At 42.3% G+C, this 15,543-nt stretch overlaps 2 protein-coding genes across 2 annotated transcripts in view; one reads left to right on the top strand and one right to left on the bottom strand.

The window, feature by feature from the left end:
* ATP10D (ATPase, class V, type 10D) overlaps window positions 1–2,289 on the top strand; it is a 34,824-nt gene extending 32,535 nt beyond the window's left edge. Inside the window, 1 exon segment of the mRNA XM_010291473.1 lies at window positions 1,767–2,289. Within this exon segment, the coding sequence (XP_010289775.1) occupies window positions 1,767–2,289 (523 nt within the window).
* Window positions 2,290–9,611: 7,322 nt separating this feature from the next.
* CORIN (corin, serine peptidase) overlaps window positions 9,612–15,543 on the bottom strand; it is a gene marked incomplete at its 5' end in the record, with an annotated part of 96,447 nt that continues 90,515 nt past the window's right edge. The window contains 3 exons of the mRNA XM_010291485.1: window positions 9,612–9,794; window positions 10,247–10,380; window positions 12,228–12,499. Coding sequence (XP_010289787.1) covers window positions 9,612–9,794; window positions 10,247–10,380; window positions 12,228–12,499 — 589 coding nt within the window. The remainder of the gene's footprint in view (window positions 9,795–10,246; window positions 10,381–12,227; window positions 12,500–15,543) is intronic.

Genomic DNA, 15,543 nt, shown 5'->3' with positions numbered 1-15,543 from the left:
CTTTCCCTCTCATAGCATTTCAGAAAGAGTGGGACTCGAAACTGAATTGCACAGACAGATACTCAGAGAAGTTTTGGGGAGATAACTGCTGTTTCCTCCTCTCACCCGGTGTCATTTTATATCGTTAGGCACAATCTGAGCACACTTTCTGGATCAAATGCTGCACTACAGGCTGCATGAGTTGTCAATGCTGTGAGCAGAAAAGCTGGCAGAGCTGTGGCTGGAGGTGCCTGCAAGAGCCACCCAAGTATTTGGGTCCCCTTTGAATTTTTCCTGATCTGTGTCTTAAGCATGTCAGCCAGGGTTTTGCCACACTCACTGGAGATTGTGACTGGTAGCTTTGGTTCACACTTCAATTCAGCAGAAGGACAAACCATGAGGTGCAAGAAGCATGTATGCTCTTCTCAACCCAGCCCTGCTTTCAGCTTGGCTTCAGGTGGTGACAGTAGAGCCTTTTCTTCCACACACACTAAATCTCCCTTACATGGCAAATAAGTAGATAAATGCTGTCCTAGGACCTTTTGGTAGGGCTGTAGAGAGCCTAGATAGGAGAAAGCTTTCAGCTTGGTGACGGCTTCCAGTGTACAGGTGTTCAATTTTGAAGACGACAGTGTCTTTCATGGTGAATTAAATGCAAAGTATTTAAATGTACCAGTGAAATTCTTTTGAGTTGTTTGCACACTCCCTGTGCCAATACCTCAGAATATTTATAGCTGTTGTGGCTAGTTCAAGCTTTTCTACTTCAGTGCTTTGAAGTGCCTATTAGGGAACCGCTGCTGTCACACATACGGTTTTCTCCATGCTTATTTCTGATGTAATCCTTTGTAGGGTGCTGAAAAGCCACCGCTCAGCAGGGAGTGTGAAGCTAAAGGGTTCTCTACACCTTCTAGCCTGAGGGAGTGAGATTGGGGCTTTCACTGGAGTTTTTCAGGAGCAGTTCTCCTACAGAGAGACAGATGTTGGATGCCCTGTTGACTGAAAATTCACTGGAAAAATCTATGAGTAAAACCTTTCCCCAACCTAAGCTGCCAGTTAAGTCAGTTCTAATATGAATTATTCCTGGAGTTTAATTCTGGAATGTCACTTGTACTCCATATTCCTCTTATGGCATGTGATGCTTTGTTTCTTTGGCCTTTGCTTTCATGTTCATTCCTGCACCTGGTGAATTCCCTGGCTCCTGCAAAAGTTACAGATTTTAGAGCAATGCTCTGCCTACTCTTCCCAGCTCTCCAGGGCTATATTAGTGCTATATGATTGATGTGAAACAGCAGTGGTAAACAGCTTCTCAGTTGGAAGCATGAATTTTTCTAGGCCTGATTTTTTTTCTACAATAGCTCATAACTATATCGGCACTGAAGTGCCAGGGAAGTTCAAAACTGTGCACTGATGTTGAGGCCTTTTTTCTGGGGCCTGACACTATACGCAGAAAACTCCAGTTTCAGTGTAGTTGGGACCCCGGCCCTTCATTGAAGTTGCAAGTGCACATTGCTGCAGTAACTAGTCTGTAGGAGAACCGTGTTCAGGACAGAGAAATGGAAGCACCTGAGATCAATATCTGCCTTTGAAAATGCCAGTTTTAAAACATATTCTGGTGCAGTTGCTGGCCTTATAGCTTATGTTCACAAAACAGCACCTGCAAAAACTGTTTGGGAAGGCTGCTGCAGCCTCAGGGTTACTTGAGTGGTGTTTGGTTTTCTTTAGTGTTACTGGCAACAGTTTTGAGTCAGCTTCTAAACAGCTTATTTGAAACTGTGTTTATTTTGTAGATATTTGCTGAGAGTTCTCCAAGGAACATTTTTTCCATCTCCGGTGCTGAGAGCCAAACACCTTGACAGACTGACCCCTGTGGAGCAGAGGGAAGCAATTAAGAGATGGAAAGATGACTGCACTGTAAACTGCAGAGTGGAGGTCCAGGCTACTTCTGGGTCTTTCAGCTCAGACACAGGTGCTGTATCAGAGGAAGAAAGCATTGCCAGTGTTTTGCCAACCTCTAAAACACCTTTTCACGCCTATTCAAGAGATGGATTAGTAGAAGACACCACCTGCTTACCAGACATTCAGAATGAGTCTGGGAATACAAACGACTTGAACTCTGAGAAGACCATCTTTCTGAATTCATCAAAGAAAACTAATTCAGACGCATTCGGCGACAATAACTCCTGTGCCAAAGTCTCTGTGTGTGCTTCTGAAGAGGACAGCAGTGCTGTTTCTCTAGCATGCAAAGCAGGTTTGAATTCTGTTTTGTGTGAAGGAGATGCTTTAATGTATTTTACAAAGTTGGAATGCTAACCGTTTAAATCCCAACTGTAATAACTGATGATTTATGCTATGTTGTGGTTTTCTTCAGCCAAGGTAGATGATGCACCCATTTCCTTAAAAGCTTTTTTGTTTATAAAGCTTTTCAGTAATTTATTAAGATGTTCAAGATCTAAATGGTTGTGTTGTTTTTTATATTTTTTTCATGCAGTAGACTTTGCCTACTGCTTGTTTCTTGTATGCAACATTGCATAATACCTCATGATGTTATGGATAGGATACTGCATGAGTACGGATTTGCAGGATCAAGTTCAGGTAAGCCAAACTGCTCCCTTGCGCTGCTGTCCTAAAATCCTAGCATTCCTTGGGATTCACCACTTGCTGAAGTATGAAGTAAGCGGAAGGGCTGGGATGTAGTGTTACTGGTTGGCTCGTTGCAAGACTTCTCCAGTATATGCATACAGTAATTGTTTTAACCGTTGTGGTCCAGTTTGTTCACGAGCCTATTGCATGGGCCACCTCAGTCCTGGCCAAATGCAATTTTAACCATCAGAAGAACGTCCCAGATGAGACATATGTGTCTCGTGCCTCCCTCGCCTTCCTCTTCCACAAAAAGAGCAAATCCTGGTGCAACCTTTTGTTCTCCACGATAGTTCATCCTCCTGCTACATTCCTCCTTTTCGTCTCCATGTGCCATTTCATGTCATTCACCGCTGCCTGGACTTCTTTTCCTCCTCACCCAACTCAGATGTTGGCTGCCTGACCTTTCTCTACCTCGTGCCTGCACTGCAATATTGTCTGCCAGTGGCAGTGGGTAGCTCCAGTCTGTCTTCAGGTCTTATAAATAGCAGTTTCTAGCTGATGACATTACTTGTCTTCACTCTCAGGTGTTTTCACATTCCTCTTTTATAATAAACAGCTTAAGTATCTCTAAAGGCTGCTGAAAAGAAGGTATAACCCATTGCATGTCCCAAATTTGAGCTCTGTTGCTCATCTATCTTGGAGATGTCCTGCCTCTGCCAGTTTCCCACTGCTCTGCAACACTGCACAAAAGCTGGCTGAGGTGCATGTGGCTACTTCTGGAGTCCAGACTGTCTAAAGTATTGCTTCCTTTTTACTCCCCTCCCCAAAAAGTTACGTGGCCAAATTTATGGAGGAACTTAGGAAATTGTTTGTATCCACCAGCACCTGTTGAAATAAGCAGTATCCTCAAACTGTAGCTGCTAATAAATTATTAGTATTGAGCCCTTTTTTTGGTTCTGTATCTTTCTAAAACTTTCTGCTTTCAAATTGCCAAGGTTTGTGTGTTTGCTTTTAGGCACCGTGTTTAGGGTGAGGGCTCTGCTTTGTAATTGAACCATGAGCTTTCCATGTCAATGATCAACATTACATATTCCACATCTTTTAAGGTCTCTGAAAGAATTTAAACAAACGCTGTGAGGTCTGAGACAGCTGCTCTTTTGCAGGGCAGATATTGAGGGCATGCTAAGTTCATTCAAATGCAGGTCACCACATGTTACCAAAAGTTTAAAACGGTTCTGTTTTTGAAAGGTAGAATGTAATTAGGGCTGACTCCATCCCTAGTGTTAGTGAGGAGAAAAATATCTTTTTTGTTTAGCCTGTAGAAGAAAAACAGTGGAAGGAGCCAGTGATGACAGCCATTTCTGCAAATATTTATTTTTTTTAATTTGTTTTAACATATGACAAAATATTTTTGGGAAGTTCTAAGGTAAGGTTAGTGGGGACCCTTTGAAGTGATGGCAAACATTCAAATTCTGAGAGATATGTTGAGCATGTTGGTCTGCAGCTATGATTTTCAGACGTTTGTCTAGCATCCTTCTTGCTGTGGGGGGCATCTGGCCAGGAGTGGGCTCCAGGTGGCCTGAGTGAAACATCTCAGCTTTCTCTGCAAGCCACGGGAACTGTGAGGTGTCCAAGAGAAGATGCGAAATGGCTAGCAGGTTGTGCAGAGAGATGAGCTGGTACATGGGCAGGATTGTACAGGAACAGACTTGCTGGAACTTGATGAAGTCATCTGCTCTGCTCCACAGCCAAGGCAGGCTTGGCCCTACCCTGATCATTCCTAGCAGATGGGCTTCTGTTGTAAAGAGCTTCAGAGAAGCAAGGCAGGCCAGTGCTTTCCTGCCCTCGAAGTCAAACATTGGTTTTGTCTCACCTGAATGTTTCTTCTGCACCTTACATCTATGGCCTCTCTTCACCAGTGGCCACAGAGAACAGGTTGTTCTGTTCTGTGGTTCTACAGGTCTGTGACTCGATGACTGAAGTATGTTGAGCTCTTGTGGAGGAGCTGTGGCACTTGCAGTGACCTGAGGGAGTTCAGAACTTGGCTCTCTCCCCTTCCAGTCACTGTAATAAGGAGTTCAGGGGGCAACGCTGGCCTGTGACCTGCCCCCCTGTTGCCTCTGCTGCAGCAGCAGAACCTACCAGCAGATTTGGCAGGTGGCTGATCTTTAGTCTCAGGAGTTCACATGTGTATCATACAAAAGCTGTAAGCATCTTCCAAAATCCCCTGTGAGTGTAAGCTGTGGCATCAGAATAACTACATGTAGAAACATGAGTGGCAGTCACCTGTTAGACCTGGGGCCAGCTGCATGTTGCCTCTGGGACACTTAAGTTGCTGTTACGCAAGCCTAGCCACCCCACTATTCACTGCTCAGTGCGGTGAGGCTTTCGGTGTGGATTCTTAAATTGGATGAAGTATGATTTCATCTGGGTCTCAAAAGTGCCAGGCCCCGTGGGTTGCCTTGAAACTTCAGGTCCTTTTAAAAGTTCCTCTGTGCTGAGATTGTGCAAGTACTTTTGTACCACTTGAAGTGGTACAAAATAACACACAATTTTATTACTTTCTTGGTCTGTTGTTTCACTGATGGTGTGTGTTGCTTAAAATTGTCCACTACAGGTTGTGTTCTTATAGAGGACTTAGACAAGCAGTCTAAGTGATAAAATCATCCATTTTGTAGAAGCTGATCTTTTTTGGGTTTTTTGTGGACAAACAGCAGAAATGTCTGCTGTCATCACTTGCTATTTTTTACTGAAGGGGAGATGAGGGTAGTGAGTCTTTAGTAAAAGTTTCAAAGTGTTAATTGGCCATATTGAAAGTGGTGCCAAATGAAGGGTGCAAGCAATCGCTCTCCCTTCGTTTCTCAACAGTTGAATGTTTCCTTTAATTTTTTTGAGCACTGGAGATGTCACAATCCCTTGCTTGCTTCCACACTCCTGCACTTAGGCACAGCATGACCTGACTTTTCCATTTTGAAAACAAGAGTTTTAAGATCCTCTCCCAGGTGCCTTCCAGATGTCATGAGGGAAAGCACAGCATTTATGCTTTTGATTGTCAGTTTAAAACAAACCAAAACAACCACCTTCAACTCCTCCAAACTTCACAGCTACGCCTAGAGCAGCTTTAATTCACTTTTTAGACATGCAATATTTGATTTACAGAAAAAAAATATGCTTTTTTAAAATTATTTTTTCACAGCAGCTGCACCTGTGCTAAACATTCGCAGGTGACGGTCAGCAACTGCCTTTTTTGAGTGAGTGTTTTCCCAGCACAGTGAGCTTTGGTCTGTACCTGGGGCGCAGTTTGAGCTGAAGGTTGAACCCAGGCTGTGGTGTTTCCCTCAGCCCTGCTGGCCGCAGCTGAGGACCAGCTAAGGCAGAGCACCCATGGCTCCTGCCAGCCCTGGTTCTGCTGCTGCTCAGACCAGCCCTTGCTCTCTGAGGAGGTTAATGGACAAGTTCTGAAGGTGACTGTGTTAAGAGTGTTCTCATAGCTGAATTTCGGTATGGTTTTTGTATTCTTTGTTCCTGTCTTATTCTGGTTATGTTACTCATGCCCTCGTGGTCCTGGATACCTTACTGTTGACTGCAGTGAAAACACAAATTTTAACTATTTTAAGTCTCTGCATGCTTATTCTTTTGATTTCAGCATGTGTACGTGTTGTTGAAACACTGCATGCCAGTTAAAAGAGGCAGCGGTTATTTCAAACTAATTGTATTCCCAAGGAAAGCCATAGAACAAAATGTGTTCAGAGAAATTTGCTTGCAGCTTTAGTTTTTCAGATTTTTCAATCCAGAGTAGTCCTTGGCAGCAGTGTTCTTGGTATTATTCTGTACTGGAAGCATACGTGCGGAAGAAATTAAAGTTGTACGGAGGTGGTAGTGCCAGAACCTCCACAAGTGTTGTAGTGCTAACAGGGCTGTCAGGGCTGCTTAAAAAAGCTAGATAAGGGTAGGCACATACCTTTTTAAGGCTATTTTTAGGCATTATTGCTAAAGTTACAACTTCACACCTCCATCTTGTCATTGAGTCTCTCTCTCTGAAGATCAAAACGCATTTTCAACAAAGAAGTTACTTGAAAAATGATTGTAAATTTTTATTAGTACTGCTAGAAAGACACACATCTGCTTGACTGTGTGACATTGCTTCCATTTGGAGCTACAGCTGTGGTAGAAGTAAAAGCAACAATTGTTACCTTACAGTGAGGCTACACTTGAAAGGGAAACAGCATAGTTGTGATCATAGCCATTAACGTCAGCGCACAGGGAAAGAAAGGCTTGATGCAGTGGAAGGAAGGGTATGTTTGCCTATTTCATGTGCACACATAAAAAAAGCAGTATAAAAATACATTTATAAAATTACAAATTTCATCTTTACATGGAATGTTTTGTCAGACACAGTTGTGGGGAAGGAAGAGACCCACTGCTCCCTCCTAAAGCCATTTGGGATGGGGCTCAGCCTGTCATTTCTTCCGACTGACCCCATACAGGACGGGGCTGGACCATATGTTTAAGCAGGACTCTTCCTCATTTATTGGGAGGGACTGCTTGGAAACTGGTGGCAGTTAATTAGAAATGTGTAATTACATATTATTATTTGGTAGTGCTAATCTCTACGTGAAATGATTAGATGTATTTCAGTGTTTTACAAAATTCAAAGCCGCTAACCACTTCATCTGGTGGAGAGATGTCAGGCTGGGCTCTTCATTTCACGACAGCACCTCTCTTTGTTTTTACTTCTGGAAAACTGACCTCATGGAAACCTTCCTGACAGCAGACAGATGGACAGTAGGGCGGGCTGGCTCTGACAGCCCCTGGGCCGCCTGCTCAGGTAACTCTCGGTGACCAGCTCCAGGCCTTTGAGCTGCGCTGCCCTACAGCTACAGAGAACCTGGCCCCAGAGAAAAGCTAAAGCTGCCATATCCTTGAGGCAAGGGCATCAATAACCTGCTTCATCTGTCATCTACTTGCACTGCAAAAACATGGTCACAGCTGCATTCTCTCACTTATAGCTGGGGGAAGAAGAGCATTTCTAGGTTATAGTAAAAAAAAAAAATCCTTAACATATTTAAAAAAAAAAAACAAAACAAAACCAACAACAAACCCAAACCTAGCAAAGCCTAGAAGGGTTTTCCTTCTGAGGAGCATGAACCAGTGATACAATAGTCACTTAAATAGTTTCAGAATAACATAAATATTGAGTATTTATTAATAATGTCTAGAGCACTGCCTAGTATGTCTAATGTTAGGCGTATTAAAGGAGAAGATATGGAAATAAGAGGTAAACCATCACTAAAGCAATAGTCTAATCTATGTAGATTAGTTGTAATGTGATTAATAGTACCTGAAATGTCCGTTAATTAGCTCTTAATGCACGTTTCCACGTACGGCAGTGATGGTATTGACAAGGCCCTGCCGTGTTGTCATGGGGGCATGCCAGAGGTAGCAGAGGGTGAGTATATGCCTTAGGCAGCATTCACAGGGGGCCAGGCACAGCACTGGAAACACACAAATTTTAAACACATTGCTCCCCGCTGAAATTCGTCCGGTAATCCTCAGGTCCCCGACTCCTCCTGCTCTGCCTCCCTAAAGCTGTGAGCTGCGCAGGACGTCGCCTACAGCACTTGGTAAGACACAGCTTCCCCTCTAGCACCGTAAAGAGGGGCCGAGCTCCATTACAATATTTTTTTTCAACCAGACTCTTGGAGCCAAGCCTCAGCCTCTTGCCTGCTGCACAGAGCACTCAGACACCTGCCTGCCAAGCCCCCAGGCAGGGCTCTTTGAGCCTTTCCTGATGAAGCCATTGTACTTTGCTTAACATATTTCTAATATTCAACAGAAGCTGGAATCCAAGTCTTCTATCTTTCAGATTTCTTTCTGCATTTTTCTTTCTCCCAGTTGTTTACTCTTGCTAAGCAAAATGAAACTTTCAGTGCAAGATATTAGAAGAGACCAAGTATCTAGGCCTAGAAAAATAGAAAACTAGAAAAATACCCAGTTTCCTCGTATTTGGGATACTGCTCACACTGCCTCTTTTGCACTTTAAATCTGCATTTTCCATATCTCGCCAGATGTTCAAAGTATCTGACTCTAGCGGGGGGACCCACCGCAGTGGCATTGCCAACCCTGTTGAGTTTTTAGAGGGCTGGAGAAGTTCAATGCGCATCTTATAGGCTGAACACACTATACAAAATGGGGAAAAAAGCCCGAGGGGCATAGGTTTGATAAATGTGCTCATCAGCGTAGTGCTGTCCAGGCATGGGTGTTGCCTGGACACATTAAGACATTCAGAAAATTAAGTGGTAGAAACTGTCCAAACAGTCTAAACGACTAAGTTTTGGTCTTGGGTGCCTCAAAGGGTAGTTACAGGGCTCTTGGCCTGGCCTCTGTTACCTGCCCTCCGTGCCCTGCTCTGGGAACAGCAACTGGGGCATGGGAATGGTACGAGCTTACGCCCGTGCAAGTTTGTCACCCCGAGGGACAGAACGCAGTAGCTGGGGTGCAGCTGCAGCACACGCTGCACACCCTTGGAGACCTGCACGTGTGCTTTGATGTGCCCTGTGCCACAGGGATGTACAAACTCGTCACTCCTCCCACAGCCTCCAGCGTGTGGCGCGGCCCTTGTGAACATAGGTCCTGTCAGTGCCATCTGAACGCACTCATGGCAACAAGTGAGTGAAAATGCATGTGCTACTAATTGAATAGTATTAAAATAGGTTATCTAAAAAGGTTTTTCTAATCTGTGCTACCGATTAGTTTGAAAAGCTGAAAGGCAGAAAGTGGCCGAGTCTTTTCTTTTAAGCCTTTTGCTGTGATTGGAATAGCACCACAACACAGTTAAAAGAAAAGTCAAAAGGATTATTAATTCTACCCCAGAGTATATTCACCAGCAGAGGGTTTACTGTTAACATACACTGTATATTCCGTAGCTCCACAACAAGAATAGATAGAGCTTGAGACTGCTTTTCACAGTTTCTGGACTGCACAAGCTTCAGTGTTGAAGTGCTGATTCCTGTGGTTTTTTTGTCTGTCAGCACAATTCTTACCATCTGGAGTTAGTTTAGCAGAAAGGTGTGGATGTATATTTGTCTTTCAATCCACTCAATAAAATGTGACACATTACTGTAAACCCCAGGTCCCAAAACCTTGGAAAAGCAGACAGAGCCCCAAGACGTTAAACCAAACAAAGTCCAGCGCCCTGCAGGTTGCTCACACACAAGGGGTCCTCCACTGTCACCCTGCAACGTGAAAGAAAAAAACAGTCTATAGGGGCTACATGGGGCCAGCAGTCATACGGTTAAAGCTATGTCTCAGTTCCTACTGCCACTTGCCCTTAATAAGTAACTCAGCTGTAAAAACTGGCTGCTCTGCTGAACGCAGCGTTATTCGTAGTTATTCCCCATTACATTTGTACAAAAAATTACCTGCAAAAGGCTCATACAAATTAAAAAAAAAAAGTCAGTCTAATAGTTAACTAATACAGATAAACCTTAGAGTCTTCAAGCAGCATTTCATGATCATAAGCTGAAGTCGATTACAGCAATATTAATAATAATAGTTGGGTTAAAATATGTCAATAACTGTTGTCATTCCTTTAGTAGATGAAGTATGCCATACCTAATAAACACAGTATTACTTTGATTTGTAAAAGCAAGTCTGCCTGTGAGTTTCTCCTTAGAGAGAGACCTACCATGCAAGAGTCCACAGTGCCAGACTCGTAGCCAGCACACAGCATCCTGCTAGTTATGGTTTTCATGTCAAAGTATGACTGGCATTGTTCTAAGGAAATGATGCGAACCTCTCCTTCTTGAAGCTTGAAAGGCACTGAAAAACAGAATTAAGCATTAAACTATACACACACACACACTTAGCTATGATGGCTCTTTGAGACGTGGTTGGACCAGATGATCTTCTGGTGAAACATCTTCTTTAGATGTTTCTCAGTGTCTGTCATGATAAAGCTTGGTATAATCACAGCTATTCTGAATTAGTTTGGGTAAATTTAACTTAGTGTATCAGGGAATCAGAATTCAAAGGTTATTGAAATTATTTTAGTGCATTCAGAAAACAATAAAGGGCTTCTTCCTAGTCTAAACAGCTGACTGAGCTCAAATTCTACAGGAAGTTGTCTAACCCAGGGCATGAAGTACTAAATGCTACATAGCCATGATGGTTTTTGATGCTTCATAACACAAAACCTTTAAAACCGACGCTGAAACCACAGTCGAGAACAAAGAACCTTATTCCACTTACCAGTGGTGCAGAAGCATTCTGTAGGGTATTTTTCCTGCCATTACATAAAAGATATTTTTAGATGGGTAGAGCTGCTAGTAATCAGCCTACCCCTCACATGTGAAATTTAATCTTTTCCACATGTCTGACCTGGCCACTAGAGGTGAAATCCCACCTGAGGCAATACTGAACGGAAAATTTCCTTCTCCAGTGTACAGCACGACAGCCTTCCCCAGTAATTACTATAATAGTGAAAGGAGAAACACAATGGCAGCAGCTTTAGCAGGGTTGGGGCCCGGTTAATTTGCATACAATGCATGCAGAATAGTTTTGTTGAAACAAAGATTTACATAACACAACTCTTCTTGTCATGAGACCCAAGGATTGCGGTGGCCACAGAACAAGAAAATGTGCTAATGTTCAGCTCAGAGAGACAAAAACGACACTTGTGATCACACCTGGATAGAATAAATCCTGGCATAGGTCCGAAGTGTGACACACAGCCCTGATTCAAGAAAATGTTCATTCAGCCTGTTTGCCAATGCTTTCAGTGCCTTCTGCTTTCACTGCACTAAGGCTGTTGCCCCGCCACTAATGATCTGATAACTTCTCAATACAGTTCTGAATGCCGCCTAAAGCGGTAAAATGATAAACAACTCAGGTGGCTTTCTTGATAGGAGTTTCTAGATCCTCCACATTTTTGAAAATCAAGCCACTTGTCTAAATCAGGATTAAGGAGCATAAATTCAGGTTGCTGATTTGAAAAAGCTAGGCTCTAGTCACAGCTAGATCCCTTCAGGAGCGATTGCGGTTCCCTAGTATTTAATAAGGTCCAGTAAGAGTAGGAATGGATAAAGCTTTGTAATGGGAACACTTATGTGGTTAACTCGGTAGACGGTTAATGTGTTTTTCCAAGAGTCCCAGAAATCACAGAATCACTAGGTTGGAAAGGACCTTCAAGATCATCAAGTCCAACCATTAATCCAGCGCCACCATGTCCCCTAAACCATGTCCTGAAGTGCCACATCCACACGTTTCTTGAACACTTCCAGAGATGGCGACTCCACCCCCTCCCTGGGCAGCCTGTTCCAATGCCTGACCACCCTCTCAGTGAAGAAATTTTTCCTAATATCCAATCTAAACCCCCCCTGGCGCAACTTGAGGCCATTTCCTCTTGTCCTATCACTAGTTACTTGGGAGAAGAGACCAACACCCCCCTCACCACAACCCCCTTTCAGGTAGTTGTAGAGAGCGATAAGGTCTCCTCTCAGCCTCCTCTTCTTCAGACTAAACAACCCCAGTTCCCTCAGCCGCTCCTCATCACACTTGTGCTCCAGACCCCTCACCAGCTTTGTTGCCCTTCTCTGGACATGCTCCAGCACCTCAATGTCCTTCTTGTAGTGAGGGGCCCAAAACTGAACACAGTATTCAGATCTTACTTTTGTTGCCCATGTGTCCCCAGCCTGTGATGTAGCAGTAGGTATCTGGCCGAACCAGCTGGTCCTTGCTGGGCAAACAGACAGGTCTTACATAGCTCGTTTCATTGATGTCCTGGTCTAGTTCCACAATGCTGATATCATAGTCTACGACTGCTCTGTTGTAGCGTGGATGGAGGATAATAGTCTTCACTAGTCGGGTCTGCATGAAGCCTGATGGATGATCAAGATTGCTAATCCCAAACACTACTTTCCAAACAGCTGCATTTTCTCTCCTTTGTAAAAAAGAAAAAAATGGGAAATTTCAATCAAGAGCACTCTTTTAAGCTAAAATACCTGAGAATTTTTTCTCCCTGACTTTTTGCACATTGCAAAGTACTGCACATACAAATGCTATGAGAAAAAACAAATACTTGGGCATTGTTACTTACAGCGAAGGTCTGAGCAACAACAGACAATGCTTTCCATTTCTTTCCTGCCTGTTACCAAACAAATATAAGCTCCCACCTTCAGAAGACACATAACTACCTATTAATTGCTCTATTAAAAGCCAAAGGCTCTCAGAGTCATCCCTTGGAGCCTGCCCAAGTCTGAGGTGCTCACATGCTGCTGGTGGGCCTGTACAGATTCCTCTGGGGTGACAATATTGTTCAGTATTACGCTGCTGGCAAAGTCAAAGGAGTCTCAAAGAAACAATTCTATTATAAAAATTAAATCTTTTATGACAGCCCATTTATTGGGCATTCAGGCTGTGCCAAGCACACTTCCTATGCCTAAGATCAAAGGTTACTTTGGCTTTTACAATTGTTCGAGACTTTTTGGTAAATACACAAGATCACCAAAAAATTATGCATATGATGCAAGTGAGAAGACTGAACTAGTGTCTGTTGAGACACATGAGAAAAACATAGACTTTATGAAAGGCTTCGAGAGTGTAATCTCTTGATCATAACTGGTCACAGCATAAGTCACGGGTTCCTAACTGGTCTGTGATTCTAAAAACCTTTCAAAAAGTCAGCATTTTTCACAACTGATGACAGACAGTTCCATGTAATTGAGCTCCTTTGACAAGGTCAAAGCTTAATCAAAGCAGTGTAAATGAAAGCATGCAAAATTTCAGCTTTTTCACGGTACTCAACAGGAGGGTAGCTTCTATAATTTGTGAAGAGATTTGGTTGCTAAACAAAGGCTATTTTCAATCTTAAGAGTTGCATGAAAATTCTGATATTTCAGACTACAATGATCATTTTACCATCATGATCAGTTTGCGAGTTTTTCCATGAAAAGCACAAGCTTAAGTGCTAAGAATATTCATAAGCTATTGTGTTTATGAACATTGTAAAAAAAGCATTGCTAAGAGCAAAGAGCAGTCACAGCCAGAATGTATTGTCTGACAGTTAAGGAAAAATCCTTAATGCCTTGGAATCTTTGGTGCAATGCATTTCAAAACAATCTTGACAAAACCCTGGGGACCATACTAATAAAACTAACAAAGGACAGGATGTTTAATGTAGCTCTTTCATTTATGCCCTCTACAACTATTCATGACTATTTGCATTAATACTTTCTGCTGCATTGTTGTTATGTGGTCCTCATGTTTTGTATCCCAAACTTCACATGAACTTCATAGAATACTTCATAAAATGGAACATTTTATCTAAAGCGCCAGAGCACTTTAAATTCTGTTTTACTTGTTGGTGTATTGGGTTGGTTTGGTAAATTTTCAACTACTTTATATCAAGAAAGCTTTGTGGCATCAAGAATGATCTTGCTGTTGCTGTATCAAGCTATACAAGTGAAGGATTTAAAGATTTCAGGCCACTGGAAACATACCCTCAAATCTATGTGGAGAGGCAGAAAAAAAAGTTTGTATAATTCCTCAATGAATTATTAAAACAAAATATCTTAGTACTTTAAGGCATTTAGAATACAAATCTGAGAGAGACCTTTTACACCTAATACTCTAAGCTCACATAGATATTATATAGCCCTAAATGATGGGCAAATGAACAGCTCCAAGATGTGGCAGTCTTTCTGCATTTGACAAAAATGGGAGAATTTTTGCTTTCTAAATTTGCCAGCTTCTTCGCTCATCTTTCACTAACAAGAGAAATCTCTTACCCGTGAAATACAATAGCAGTCCAATATTGCTGAAGGATCTACCTCTAAATCCCACTCTTTATTTTAGATCACCAGAAAAAGTTCTTCCAAAAGTAAAGAAATATTCCAGATACTGCTTAGTTTTATTTAAAAACAGATGGGGAAAGAAGAGAAATTCCCAAAACAAATACAATATTCTTGTTTGTATTATTCAGGTTTAACATTCTGTTAGTTTAGAAAGAAGGTTATGTAAGTTACTCTCTTAAGTTTCTGGCTATTACTTTTCTCCTCTCTGAATGGAATCCGTCCTTGAACACCCTTAGGGCTTGATATGATGCGACAGTCAGAATGGAGGTCTCTCCATTTCCTCTAGCATTTCCATTAATAGCCTCACACCTTGAGATTCACTATCGCCCACCTGCTGTCTTCTGGCTTTGACACAAAAGCCACAAACATTGCCCCTACCAGAAGTTCCATCAAGAGCTGGGGGGAAGGCAGGGGGAAGGAAAAAAAACCCAAACAAATACCAAAGAACTCAGTGTTTCAGAAATAAGAAGATTAAATTATTAATAGAAGTTATTATTATAAAGAAATATCAGTCAAGAGAAAATTGCTTACCACAGAATTTTTGCTGGCCTGAACAGAAAGGTAGGTGTTTAGTGTAGTCTAAAATAATTTCCCATAAGCAAGTACAAGTTTAAAGCAGGATTAAGCACTGATGACAACTGTGCGATGGAAAAGTACTTGCTAACTACAGCAGAAGACACACATTTCAATTATCTTTAGAAACCCAATTTAAAAATTTCAGTACAAGACAAAAGAAATGAGGTAATAAACTTCCCTCCAAAATCTGTGGTTCATTAAAAAGAAATGTGGGTTAGCACCAAAAAGCTGACAATGACCAAGACAATTCCTAAGACATGTAAACTTCTGCTGCACTCCAGACTGTCCATCCACCACAGGACCCAAGATACTGGGAGGCACGGAGTAGTGGATAATACTGACTTTTTAATGATTGCAATCCTAAAAAGGAGTGGAGTGTTTATAATTAGAAAAGGCAGTGACTTCAGTATGTCAGCTGCATCTGAGTAAATACTCAGTTTTTATTTTACTAGTGGCCACAGCATTTTTCCGGGGTCATTTCTATGCTGGTGCCCAGACTGATTTTTTTTACTGTATGGTGGTTGTATGAAAGCTATAGGATTAGTGTTTTGGTCTT

This window comes from Phaethon lepturus, unplaced genomic scaffold (assembly GCF_000687285.1).
Source record: "Phaethon lepturus isolate BGI_N335 unplaced genomic scaffold, ASM68728v1 scaffold7150, whole genome shotgun sequence".
Lineage (NCBI taxonomy): Eukaryota > Metazoa > Chordata > Aves > Phaethontiformes > Phaethontidae > Phaethon > Phaethon lepturus.
Note: the sequence above shows the minus strand (reverse complement) of the source record. Positions and strands in the feature narration are given on the sequence as shown.